The sequence below is a fragment of the Theropithecus gelada genome, chromosome 7a (genome assembly GCF_003255815.1).
Source record: "Theropithecus gelada isolate Dixy chromosome 7a, Tgel_1.0, whole genome shotgun sequence".
NCBI lineage: Eukaryota > Metazoa > Chordata > Mammalia > Primates > Cercopithecidae > Theropithecus > Theropithecus gelada.
Genome location: NC_037674.1, coordinates 27193341 through 27207545, shown reverse-complemented (window position 1 = coordinate 27207545; position 14205 = coordinate 27193341). Strand labels below are relative to the sequence as shown.

The window sequence follows — 14205 nt, the reverse complement described above, 5'->3', positions numbered from 1 at the left end:
ATAAACTTTGGCTGCCTAAGTGGCCAACTCGCTCAGCTTATGCAGCAAAGAACGGTACATGTATGTATCTCAGACTACCAGCCTCTTCCTGGACTGGTGATGCCAAACTACTCAGGGGTGTTCTCTAGTAGCAGAACAAGGTCTTCAACTTCAAATCTTGCTACCTGCACTCTCACCTATCAGCCACTAGACAGCATTCACTGACTGCCACCAATTCAGGACTCTCAGCACTGTGGCCAGCTCCTAGAGAGGACAAAAACCACAGGTTCCAGAGTTGGTGACAAATAGAGTGAATCATGGCTCTGTCACTTCTGTAGTATGTATTTTGGCCTAAATTGGCTGTTTGACAGAGGAACTAGAAGCCAACAGGTGTACCTGGTGTCCTGGCCAGGCCATAGACACTCCACTCTTGTGCTACTCTGACTGCTGGCTTCTGTTTGTCAGCCTTTAATAGATAAGACCACACGTTCAGATGACGTATATAAAATCTTGTTCAGCCATAGGCTGGATGCTCGCTTGAAAATAAAACCAGAAGGACTAAAGTATCAGGTTCCCACAAACATTTTTATACTTATCTAATTAAGTTTGCCCGACTCTAAGTTTATTTTATTTATTTATTTTTTGCCAGAACTCAATAAAAATAGGGATTGCTTCATGAATGTGTGTGTCATCCTTGCAAGGGGCCATGCTCATCTTCTCTGTATCATTCCAATTTTAGTGTATGTGCTGTCAAAGCAAGCAACTGACTCTAATTTTAATCCATGCTAACAAGGACAAGTTTCATGTGTTCACTGAAGTATTAAAAAAAAATTAAATGGAGACTTGAGCTCTCAAATATCAAATCATGTATATAGATCTCTGAAAAATACAGAAATGTCTGAAAGGCAAACTTCAGATAATTCTTTAGGGTAGAACATTTCAAAGACAATTTTGAATTGTAGCAGGGTTTGGATGTTATTGGCATACCACTTCAGATGCTAAAATGCATGCTATAAAAAAGGACAGAGTGCAGCAAACAAAAAAGGTCTACAAAATGGAATATGTAGTTAGCTAGTGCAAAGATAGTAATGTGAGACTCAAAAGTAAATAGAATATTGCATGTATACCATAGAACCTCTTTGCTGTTACAGCTGTGACACTTCTTAGCTGGAGAGATGGAGAGTAGGTAGAATTATTTCAATGAATAGCTGAGACTAAGAAAACAATGAGAGAGGGAACGATGTTATCAAAATCAGAACTCAAAGATCTGATAAAGCCCCCTCTACAAGGTGAAAAAGAACTATATGCCCAGGAGATTCTGCACAAGTTTCAAGTATTGTTCTTTGATTATCTCTTTTGTGTTAGCACATATCAGGCTGCTGAGACCAGTATGTCAGAAAACATGGTCTTCAGACTTTCCATCTTTATCTTCTAGGCAGAGGTCAGAGTATACAGCTGAAAAAAAGTTAAGCTGAGCGGGAGAATGAGAAACTGCTGCCACTGTGTGTACAACAGAGGACAGTGGGGCAACAGGCCATTTCTGCCTCCTCTTTCTCACCTGGTGCTCACCTGTTACCTTCCAGCAATTCCTCAGCTCATCCTCTAGATGGCAGGCTTATAAATGTTGCCCTGTTAACAATTTTTTGGATCTGGTCCAATTTCTTTCCAAAACACACTCCACTGATAAAAGTTGTCAATACGTCATCATTAGTTAATTGCGAATGTCCTAACTAACCTAATTTTCTAACTCTAAAAGAGCAATAAGGGCAGTTTTTTTTTTAAGTATCTTAATCATGTATTCAGTGTTCTCTAATGGCTCTCAAACGCTTCCTGCATAAAATCCAAATAAATCCAAGTTCTTTAACCATGTAATTTTAGTGTATTCTACCAACACTGCCTCTTAAATCTGCTGATATCACTTTTTTTTTTTTTTTTAAGACAAAAGTCTCACCCTGTCGTCCAGGCTGGAGTGCAGTGGTGCAATCTCGGCTCACTGCAACCTCTGCCTCCTGGGTTCAAGCAATTCTCATGCCTCAGCCCCCTGAGTAGCTAGGATTACAGGCACCTGCCACCACACCTGGCTAATTTTTTATTTTTAGTTTCACCACATTGGCCAGGGTGGTCTCAAACTCCTGACCTCAGGTGATCTACCCATCTGGGTCTCTCAAAGTGCTTGGATTACAGGCGTGAGCCACCGCACCCAGCCTTGATCTGCTGATATCACTTTGTAAATACTAGCTTTAAACAACAAGTACTTATTGAAAGTTTATTCTGGAGCCAGCCTCATGATAGTCAGTTCTTAAAATCCACAGGCTGTCATCAGCACATAAATAACTTGCTTGCTCTCAAATTTGAACTTTTATCTATAATTGCCCTGTCCAGGAATGTGTTTATTGTCATTTCATGCCTGAGACCCACATCTGAAAATGTAGTTTGGATCAGAATGAAACAGTGTAAGTGGGAGTCTACAGAGTTCCCAGCACAAAGCTGCTTGCTTTCTCTCTATTCTGCTTTGGGTCAGAACACAGCTTCTTCAACATGGCCTTCAATTCCTCTATAACACCCCACTGTGCACAGCTATTCAATTGCTCAGTGCCAACATAAAGCAGTCTAGGAAGTGGTTTTCATTTGCCCCCCCATCTTGCATTTGCCCAAATCTCCCTCACTCTAACACTGGACATTTCTTTTCTTACAGAAATGCAGGCAAAGTGCCTACCAAAACAGGCTTCACAAAAAAGCACAACTGCGGAAGCCTTGCAAAGGTCAGCACCCCTGCCATGACATTTATGGGCATTCACTGTACTGCCCCTGGAGGGCCAGTTGCTGGAATCACCTGCCTCCTGGAGGGAGGTAAGTAACAGAGCTGGTTGGGGCTTGTTAAGTTGGTTTCCAAGGAGAGGAAAAATGGAGGATACTTCTGGCTTAGTTTATGGCCATTTAGGTACCAGAAAATTGTAACTTTGAGAGAGTTCAAATTCTACCACTTATTTATTCACTTAATCCAGTTTTCTTAAGTACCTATTGTGTGTCAGGCATGGTTTTAAGAGAGTTGGGATTCAATAGTTGGACATGGCCCTGCCAACAACATAGTCCCTGCCCTCAAAAAGCATATAGTCTTTGGAAATAAGACTATTACATATAATTAATTTTCTGAGTAAAAGGCAATTTAAAAAATAGGACAAATGCTGTGTTAAGTAGAAGACATACGGGGCACACCTGCTTAAGATGTATAATAATGATGAACTCAGAAACTCAAATATCCACTCAACACTGGAGAAACAAGCCAGGGTTTCTGAGTGTGAAATGACTTCAACCCAAATCCCATCATAGACTAAATCAGAACCTCTAAGGAAATTCGCTCTGTCACTTTTCTGTAGTGTGTTTTTTGGCAAGTCAGTTAACTTCTTTGAGCCTCAACTTATCCTGCATAACAGGAGAACAACAGTATCAGTACCTCGTGGCTGTGTAGTGCACTAATGAGAACATAGTAAACATTCAACAGAGCACTTGGCTTCACTATCCATCAAAGTAGGGTTATGTGATGGTCGTGAGGCCCTGGTCAACCAACTTTTTGGGGTGAAGAAAGTCATTTTAAGCCAATAATGTATGTGTTTTTAAACCTCTCCAATTATTTATGAAGTCCAGCTAGAACTTTATGAAGTTCTCTTAAAACATTGCTCTAAGAAGCAAAATTAAATGCCTGAAGGAAAAAATAGAAGCTAACTAGTGAACCAATACTAAAACAATTAGCATGACTTTGCAAACTACATTTGGAATCAACAGTACACCAAAACACACCAATTTTCTATTTTCAAAAGCAAGCAGCTAACATCTCCTCTGGGAAACCATAGTGATACAAAGGACAGAAAGAGTTTGAGCTAATATTTTCCACAGTGATCTGGAATAAAGAAATGAAGTGCTATTTTTTTCCTGCTCCAGAAACTTTTACAGAATGCAAACTCAAATATGGCTGAAGCTTAAGAGAATGGCAACACTTTGAAATGTCACTCCTTTTGAGAAGTCTTGTTTTACTTCTTTTCTAAAAGGCATCTTTAAAAATGCTTCAATGGCAAACATCCTAGTTTAAAAGAATCAACTTTTGGAAACATGTAGAAATAAAATTCTAAGCACCATATTCTTTAATTCAGCCTTGGCTGGAAAGTCTATTTCAAACAGAAGCCACAAGCCTCAAGCAATTAAATAGGAACCACAGGAGAATGAGAGATTACTGACCTAGATGTATGCAGTGAGAAGAGAGTTCCACAACAGTCCTGTTAGAAAGATGAGCAAACACCTACATACCAGACTGTAAAACCTGGGTGAGGGCCCAGGTGCGGTGGCTCACGCCTGTAATCCCAGCACTTTGGGAGGCCAAGGTGGGCGGATGGTGAGGTCAAGAGATCGAGACCATCCTGGCCAACACAGTGAAACCCCATCTCTACTAAAAATACAAAAACTGGCTGGGCATAGTGGCTCACGCCTGTAATTCCAGCACTTTGGGAGGCCGAGGTGGGTGAATCACAAGGTCAGGAGATCGAGACCATCCTGGTTAACATGATGAAACCCCGTCTCTACCAAAAATACAAAAAAAAATGAGCTGGGTGTGGTGGCAGGCGCCTGTAGTCCCAGCTACTTGGGAGGCTAAGGCAGGAGAATGGCGTGAACCCGGGAGGTGGAGCTTGCAGTGAGCCGAGATCATGCCACTGCACTCCAGCCTGAGCAACTGAGCAAGATTCTGTTTCAAAAAAAAACCAAAAAAAAAAACAAAAAACAAAAAAAAACACCCAAAAATTAGCTGGGCATGGTGGTGCACACCTGTAGTCTCAGCTACTTGGGAGGCTGAGGGAGGAGAACCACCTGAATCCCAGAGACGGAGGTTGCAGTGAGCCGAGATGGCACCACTGCACTCCAGCCTGGCAACAGAGTGAGGCTCCGTCTCACAACAACAACGACAAAAAACCTGGGTGAGAAATATAATTATTCTCTATTTTATATATTTCTATATTCCATATTCTATCATATAAAACTGAATTTCTACTGGGTCTATTTGATTAAAAGGGCAAAAAACTTTCCTTTAATGTTGAAATCTTTGTTTCAATAGCTCCAAGGACTGATTTGTAACTGAGAACAAATTGTTTGTTGTAGAAAACTGGTTACTTACAACTACGAAATATGCTTGTCACAGGAAGCTGACTTTACCCATTGACCCAATCATCACAACACCCTCACTTTAATTGAACTAGAATTCAATCGGTATAAAAAGGACCATGTAGATTTTAGAAACAAAAGCCAAATAACTTCTTTGTTAGAATTTATTCTTAAGAGGGAAAGAAGTTTCCTCAATACATTAGCTTATGATAGAACCCAGAAACTCGATCGATACTGTCTATGTCTTACCTAAGTCATTGTTTTTTGTTATAGCATTAGCTGCCCTGGTTCGTGGTCCCTGCTGTGTAAACTGATATCCAAATTTAAGGATATTTGTATTTTCCTCAAGCATCTTGGCCATTTCCAATTCTACAGCTGTCCCCAACTGCTGCCTCTGGAATAATTAGAAAAAAAAGAACAATATTAATAAACTAGATCAAAATACTTTTCTAGGTAAATTAAGACATTCAGGCACATGCTGATTCTTTGATCTCTTTAAAAAATGTTCCCAATTCCTACAACATATACATAGTTCAGTAGTTCCAAGGACTGATTTGTAACTGAGAACAAACTGCCTGTTGTAGAAAACTGGTCACTTAAAGCTAAGAAATGTTTGTCACAGGAAGCTGATTTCACCCACTGACCCCATCATCACCACAGCCTCACTGGAACTTTACACGCACACACACAAAATAAACTTTTTAAAGTTCAGTAATATGATCATACAGACATCAAAAAAGTGTGAATTACTACAATGAGATATACTTCATACCCACTAGGATAAGTATAATAAAAAAGATAGATAACAACAAGTGTTGGCAAGAATGTGGAAAAATGAGGACATTGCTGGGAGGAATGTAAAATAGTACAGCTACTGTGGAAAACTGTTTGGCTGCTGCTCAAAAAGTTAAACATAGAGTTACCATGTGACCCAGCAATTACAGTCCTAGCTATATAGAGAAATGAAAATCTATGTCCATGTAAGAGTTTGTAATGAATGTTCATAGCAGTATTATTTCTAGTGGCCCATACGTGGACACACCCCAAATGGAATAGAATATTATTCAGTCATAAAAGAATGAGGTACTGATGTATGCTACAATACAGATGAACCTCCAGAACGTTATGCTAGGTGAAAGAAGCCAGTCACAAAAAGATCACATATTGTTTGATTCCCCAGATACAAGCTGTCCAGAATAGGCAAATCCTAAGAAACAGAAAGTGGGTGAGTGATTGCCAGAGCCTGGTGAGAGGGGTGAATGGGGAGTGACTGCTAAAGGGTATGGGGTTTCTTTGTGGGGTAATGAAAATGTTCTGGAATTAGTGGTAATGGATGTAAAACTCCACAAATATACTAAAAACCATTTAACTGTATATTTTAAAAAAGTGAATTTTACTGTATGTAATTATATCTCAATAAAAAATTAAAAACATGGATTAAGAAGCACTGGGTTAAATTTTAAGATATAATCCTCTTTTCTACCTTCATAGTTTACAAAAGTTGTTTGAAGGACTGAAGGAGACATTTACCAAATATTTTTTCAAATAACTGGAGTTATTTTTTCAAATAAAAAAATTAATAGCTAATCTGGATGGAAACATTGCTAACATGTATCTCTCTGCCTCTTACTTACAAAGACCCTACAATGTGGACCTTGCCAGCACAGAGCTGAAAAATTGGAAGGTGGACTAGGTCACAGGTAAAAGTCCTCTCAGTTCAAACTAGATAGCCATCTAAATTCTCTTAAAATGATCTAGGGAGAGTATACACCTTTACATTGTATACACTGTTATATACACTAATATTCTAGATACCCCAAATGTCCGCTCTCCATTCAGCCCAGAATCTTTCAACAGGGATCCCTGACAGCCCACCTCCCATTCCCATCCTGAGTCGCCAAGCCCTACATAGCAGTGTGGGCTGTAGCTTCCTCGACGTTATTGTTGTAGAACATTGACCTGATTGTCAATCTTGAGCTCTGCCAGGGTTTCATTATCTCTTAACGCATCAATCAGTGCCAGAATCCCAACTCCTGTGATAAAGTTGGACTCCACATTTAAGCTCTTCAAAGTTTTGTTCACTTTCAGCATTTCTGCAAAAGCCTAGAAATTAAAGAAAATATTAAGAGATGAAAATTTGATACAGTACCTACTACATATTGTACATGTCATAAACAAATATATTAATTAACATAACTGCCTTAATGTTTGTCATTAGTTGTTTCAGTTTGACACAGTAGCCCATAGCTCTCACAGGTACAGTTGTCCCTCAGTATTCATTGGGGATTCGTTCCAGGACCACCTGCAGATACCAACATCTTCAGATGCTCAACTGCCTTATATAAAATGGCATAGTATTTGCATATAACCTGCACACATCCTCCTTTATACTTTTCATTATCTCTAGGTTACTTAATATACCTAATACAATGCCTACACATCATTTCATTTTTGTGGATTCAACACAGTATCTGGCATACAGCAAATTCAGATTTTGCTTTTAGAAATCCATAGAATTTTTTTTCCCAAATATTTTTGATCTGAAGTTGGTTGAACCCATGGATGACTGTATCTACTTTTCTTTTTTTTTTTGAGGCAGGGTCTTGCCCTGTCACCCAGGCTGGAGTGCAGTGGCACGATCACAGCTCACTGCAACCTCTGCCTCCTGGGCTCAACTGATCCTCCCACCTCTGCCTCCTGAGTAGCTGAGACTACAGTTGTGCACCACCATGCCCGGCTAATTTTTGTATTTTTTGTAGAGATGGGGTTTCACCATGTTGCCCAGGCTGGTCTCAAACTCCTGGGTTCAAGCAATCCACCCACCTCGACTTCCCAAAGTGCTGGGATTACAGTTGTGAGCTACTGCACCTGGCCTGTACCTATTTTTCATATGCACCCTGTCATAATCTTTAGATTTTTTGGTCACGTGTAATTCCCTGTTGGTGACATTCTCTACTCCTCATTCCCTACTTCATGCTTCTTTCTTCTGTCTCTCTCACTCTTTCAGTTTCTGTGTCAGACCAACTTCATCAATGTCCCTGGAACATCTTTTCTTATTTGGGTCTTGCCGTAGCTGGACCATGTGAAGTCAAAATGAGGGTAAATTATGTACTAATTTCCAAGGCAGGGGCCAAAAAAGTGGTCAAGGCAGAAGGCCAGAAAAGAACACAGATAACCAGAACCAGAAGAGCACAAAGGCCATTGAGAAGAAGGGGCTAATGATATATTAAATTCCTCAAGTAATAGTATGTCTTCAATCTGCTTCTGTTTCACTTCTCATAGGATACGGCACAGTATTAGACATTTGACTCAGTGCTTAATAAATACCATATTGATTAATTAACAGAAGCCTACAAGTGAAAAAAGAAAGAGGAGGGAGACTGGGAAGGAAAGAGAAAGAGACAGAGAGGTAGGAGAGAGAAGAAGGGAAGGAAGGAGGGGAAGGAAAGAGAAAGAACAAAGAAGAACGATCATGAGTTTATATAAAACAGCCCCGTAGGGGGATTAAAAGCAAGCTTAAACTACAGAAAATATGGGTAAGACCAAGCTTAAAGTTAAAGGAAAGGCAATAAGGGGTAGAGATACTACAAAAAACTGTGGCTGATACCTACATACTTGTCCTTTCTATTAGCAACAACTAGCTATGTGAGCTGGAACAAATCCCTTATCCATACATTTATTCAAATATTACTGATGGTCTATTATTTGATTAGCACTGTTCTAGAGATTCAGAAATAAAACATATTGGTCCTTGCCTGGCAGAATGTTCCTTCTAGTTGGGGAGGGACGCAGATAATAAAAGTAAGCAAAGTGCAATGTTAGAGGGTAAAAAGAAAAAAGGCACAATAGGGTAGAGGGGGAGTACTCGGGGTGGAAGTGGGGTTGGTATTTTATATAGCATGGTCAGGAAAAGCCTCACCTAGAAGGTGACTTTTGAGCAAAGAGTCAAAGTGATAAGGTGAAGTTATGTGGATTATTTTAGGAAGAAAGTTCAAAGCAGAAGGAACAAAGGTATGGGCCCTGATTTGGGAGTCCACATGGCATGTTGAAGAAGGCTGTATGGCTAGAGTAGAATGAAAGAAAGGGCAAGTAAAGGAGATGAGATTGACTTATGTGAAGCCTTATAAGGCCACTGAAAGATTTTGATTTTTACTCTTAATGAGATGGGAAGCTGCTAGAGGGTTCTCCGAATAGGAATGAGATAATTTAACTTAAGTTTAAAAGAATCACTCTTAGTGCTATGTAAAGAATTGATTTTGGGGTAGGTAAAATAGATGAAGGTAACTCAATTAGGAGGCTGTTGCAATAATCCAGGTGGGAAAAGATGGTGGCTTGGGTCAAGGTGGTAGTTGTGAAAATGGTGAGAAGTGGTTGGATTCTGAAATATTTTGAAGATAGGGCTAAAGGTATGTTTAAGGTTGCAAGAAAGGGATGTCAAGAATTATTCCATTATAATTTTTTTTTTGCCTGAGCAATTAAAGATTGAAATTGCATTTAGTAAGATAGAAAAGAGCAGAGAAAAGCAGGCACAGGATGGAAGTCAGGAGTTTGGTTAAGGACTTACATGTAAGATGTAAATTAGACATCCAAGTAAAGCTGCTGAGGAGGTAGCTGAACATGAATACAGAATTCCGGAGAGAGATACAAACTGTAGATAACAACACCGGGAGGCATCAGCAAGTATATGGAGATAATATATATATTTCTGAGATTACCCAGGAAGTCAATATAGACTGAGAAAAGAAGGACCAAGTTCTGGTCCGTTCCAATATTTAGAAGTTGAAGAGATGTGGAGAAACCAGTTCAGGGCTTTGAGAAGGACTGTCCACTGAGGTAAGGGGAGCCCTCAATGGAGTGAGTGATATTCTCAAAGCCAAGTGAAACAAAAGGTTTATACCATGACCAAGTGGGATTTATCTCAGGAATGAAAGGTTGGTTCAACATATAAAAGTCAATCAATATACCATATTGACAGAATAAAGGACAAAAACCATATGATCATCTCAAGAGACACAGCAAAAGCATTTAACAAAAATCCACCACTAAGGATCCATAAATGGAATCCTCTGAAGATGTTAAAATAATGTGGTAGATCCCTATGTATTGATACAACAAAACTTTAAAGATAAAACATAGAGTAAAAAATCAAGTTGCAGAACAGCATACACTATATGATTCCATTTATGTTTTAAAAAATTCATAGGAAGGAGGGGGAAGCTGGGAGGGGGAAAAATTCATAGGAAGGAAATACAGGAAAAAAATAAACACAAAAAGGTGGTAAGTAATATACTGCCTCATCGTGAGCTAAAAGATTAACTATAAAATAAAGGGGTAAATCTCGTTCATAAAAATCACCACTGTAACACACCCTGGGTATGTCATAATTTTGATATTCTCAAGTAGCTTACTTACAGTAGCAACAGGGTCATTGCTCCGGGTGGCTGCAAGACTGAAACATTTCACATGTGTGTTGGTTTCCAAAGCCTTTGCAAAATCTTTTAGGGTTGGAATTGGGATATTCTTGAAAGACAATAATATAAAACATCATTACATTTCAATTTTCATTATATTTAGTTTCCATTAATCAAATTTTTTTTTTTTTTGCTTTAAAATTCAGAAGTTATACAAACTCGTAAGAATTAGTCTACAAATGAAAACAAATAATGCAGTTTTCTCCACATTTATCTGACTTATTTATGATGGAGCATTTGCATAAACTACTGACTTAGAGCAGTGCACATAACACCATTTCTCTAGCATTTAGATTTAAAAAAATTCTCACTATTCTCACCTTTCATTATTCTTTGTATGTATGTATGTATTTATTTATTTATTTTGAGACGGAGTTTCACTCTTGTTGCCCAGGCTGGAGTGCAATGGCGCAATCTCAGCTCACTGCAACCTCCATCTCCGGGGTTTAAGCAATTCTCCTGCCTCAGCCTCCCAAGTAGCTGAGATTACAGGCATGTGCCACCAGGTCTGGCTAATTTTGTATTTTCAGTAGAGATGGGGTTTCATTATGCTAGTCAGGCTAGTCCCGAACTCCTGACCTTGGGTGATCCACACTCCTTGGCCTCCCAATGTGCTGGGATCACAGGCGTGAGTCACCGCTCCCGGCCTTCATTATTCTTTTTATATGAAAATAAAAGTGGATTTACTTTTCTACAAGGAGAGAGATGAAGGAGCCCATCTCTGATGGAGTATGATTCCTGAGGCAGACAGACTGTTCTCAGTCACTTAGTTTAAGCTACAAAGTACTAAGAGAGATTAACCCTACACTACTTGAAGGAGAGAAAATAAAGTATTGAAGATGCTGGTTTTTCTCAGTAGTATCTGAGACTTCAATTCCCCTTAGCCTGGTTATTTTCAGATCATTACTGTTTATTTAGAGAAAGGGATACACAGGGACCAAATTAAAAACATTAAAATAGGCCGGGTGCAGTGGCTCACACCTGTAATCCCAGCATATAGGGAGGCCAGGGTGGGCAAATCACTTGAGGTCAGGAGTTCAAAACCAGCCTGGCCAACATGGTGAAACCCCATCTCTACTAAAAATACAAAAATTAGCCAGGTGTGATGGTGGGTGCCTGTAATCCCAGGTATTCAGAAGGCTGAGACACAAGAATCGCTTGAACGTGGGGCGGGGCAGAGGGTGCAGTGAGTCAAGATCGCAGCCTGGGCAACAGAGCGAGACTCTGTCTCAAAAAAACAAAAAAACAAACAAACAGGCCGGGCGCGGTGGCTCAAGCCTGTAATCCCAGCACTTTGGGAGGCTGAGACGGGCGGATCACGAGGTCAGGAGATCGAGACCATCCTGGCTAACACGGTGAAACCCCGTCTCCACTAAAAACTACAAAAAAACTAGTGGGGCGACGTGGCAGGCACCTGTAGTCCCAGCTACTCGGGAGGCTGAGGCAGGAGAATGGCGTAAACCCGGTAGGCGGAGCTTGCCATGAGCTGAGATTCAGCCACTGCACTCCAGCCTGGGCGGCAAAGCGAGACTCCGTCTCAAAAAACAAACAAACAAACAAACAAAAAAGTGAGTAATCAACTATGAATATAAGCTTTCTCTGAGGCTTTCCTTCCTCCACTCACAGGAAGGATTACTCCCTAGAGGAGCACAGAGGCTTTCTTCCCTAGGCTCGTGATTTCCAGATGCTCTCCTCCCCTTGTCCCCCAGTTCAAAAAAATCAAGTTTTAAAATAAGGAATTTATAATGAAGCTTTTACACAATGGCTAATATCTAGATAATCTGAGTTTACTCTTCGGTGATTAATTACCCCTATGCCCTCCTAATTTCTTCTTTCCTTACTCCAGGGAACAGTTGCATTGTTTAAAACTCAAAGTAAGATCCCAGAAAGCCTATTCCTAGGTGATTACTCAAGAGAATTTAAAGCATGTTCACACAAAAACCTGTGTGTGAAAGTATATAGTGGCTGTATTAATAACCATCCCAAACTGGAAGGAACCCATATGTCTACCAACTGATGAACAGATAAACAAACTGCAGCGTATCTGACACACTCACCAGGAATGAATCTCAAATGCATTATGCTAAGAAGTCAGACCCCAAAGGCTACATACTATAGGATTCCATTTATATGACATTCTGGAGAAGGCAAAATGATAGGGAAAGAAAATAGGTCAGTGGTTGTCAGGGGCTAGAGCTGGGGGGCAGAGAATGACTACAAAGGGGTATGAGAGAACTTTTGCAGTGACAGATATATTCTACATCTTGAGTGTAATGGTGGTTGTACGAAATTGTATGCACCTGTCAAAATTCATAGACCTGTACATTAAAAGGGAGATTTTTACCATATTTAAATTTTACCTCAAAAAAAACCAGGTTTTATTTTTTAAGATGGGGCGGTGGCAGGTCTCACTACGTTGCCCAGGCTGGTCTCAAACTTTTGGGTTCAGGCCATCCTCCAGCCTCAGTCTCCCAGATAGCTGGGATTACAAGTATGCACCACCATACCTAGCTAAGGAACCAAATTTTACAAAAGCAAGACCCAAGAGGCTAAATGTTCTTAGAAGCGGTCAGTATTTAGAAAACCCGAGAGATTTATTCTGACAGTTTGTAGGGTTTACATTTTTAGATGATAAATTTCTCAAAAAGCAAGTGAGAAAATACTACACCATAACACTTCAGTATCTAAAATATGAAGAAACCTATGTTAGCATACTGGTAAGAGCAAAAACTTTACCTTAAAGTAGAAAGAATTAGACTATTTTATCAACTGCCCAGCTCTCATCCTAGGTTCAGCCGACTCAAAGCAATACAAAACCACTCTGACTAGCACACTTACCTTTATATTATTCAAATTAACTTCAACAAGATAAGCATCATTTTCTTTAATTCTCTTCAAACTCTCTTCTACGTTGGTTGGATTTGGTGGCTCATCAAATACTGGAAGAATCTTTTCACCTTTGACCACATCTGCAGTGATAAATGAAAAGAGCAGCAGTTGATACTTTTTTTTTTTGAGATGGAGTCTCGCACTTTCACCCAGGCTGGAGTGCAGTGGCACTATCTCGGCTCACTGCAAGCTCCGCCTCCCGGGTTCCCGCCATTCTCCTGTCTCAGCCTCCCGAGTAGCTGGGACTACAGGCGCCCACTACCACGCCCAGATAATTTTTTTTTTTTTTTTTTTGAGACGGAGTCTCGCTCTGTCGCCCAGGCTGGAGTGCAGTGGCGCGATCTCGGCTCACCACAAGCTCCGCCTTCCGGGTTCACGCCATTCTCCTGCCTCAGCCTGCCTGGTGGCTGGGACTACAGACAGGCGCCCGACACCACACCCCGCTAATTTTTTGTATTTTTAGTACAGATGGGGTTTCACATTGTTAGCCAGGATGGTCTCGATTTCCTGACCTCGTGATCCGCCCGCCTTGGCCTCCCAAAGTGCTGGGATTACACGCGTGAGACACCGCGCCCGGCCCCGGATAATTTTTTGTATTTTTTGTGGGTTTCACCATGTTGGCCAGCATGGTCTCAATCTCCTGACCTCGTGATCCGCCCGCCTCAGCCTCCCAAAGTGCTGGGATTACAGGCGTGGGCCACCGCGCCCGGCCTGGAGT

General features: G+C 40.5%; 1 protein-coding gene and 1 non-coding gene across 2 annotated transcripts in view; both read right to left on the bottom strand.

Annotated features, from left to right (window-relative positions):
* The window catches only part of TMOD3 (tropomodulin 3), a 79221-nt gene that overhangs the window by 4160 nt on the left and 60856 nt on the right, over positions 1-14205 (bottom strand). Inside the window, exons 6-9 of the mRNA XM_025390325.1 lie at positions 13437-13567; positions 10540-10647; positions 7087-7230; positions 5377-5521 (exon numbers count right to left, since the gene is read on the bottom strand). Of these exons, the coding sequence (XP_025246110.1) occupies positions 5377-5521; positions 7087-7230; positions 10540-10647; positions 13437-13567 (528 nt within the window). The remainder of the gene's footprint in view (positions 1-5376; positions 5522-7086; positions 7231-10539; positions 10648-13436; positions 13568-14205) is intronic.
* LOC112628229 lies at positions 637-738 on the bottom strand. Its single transcript, XR_003120390.1, has one exon. It is a non-coding gene; the product is annotated as a U6 spliceosomal RNA (small nuclear RNA).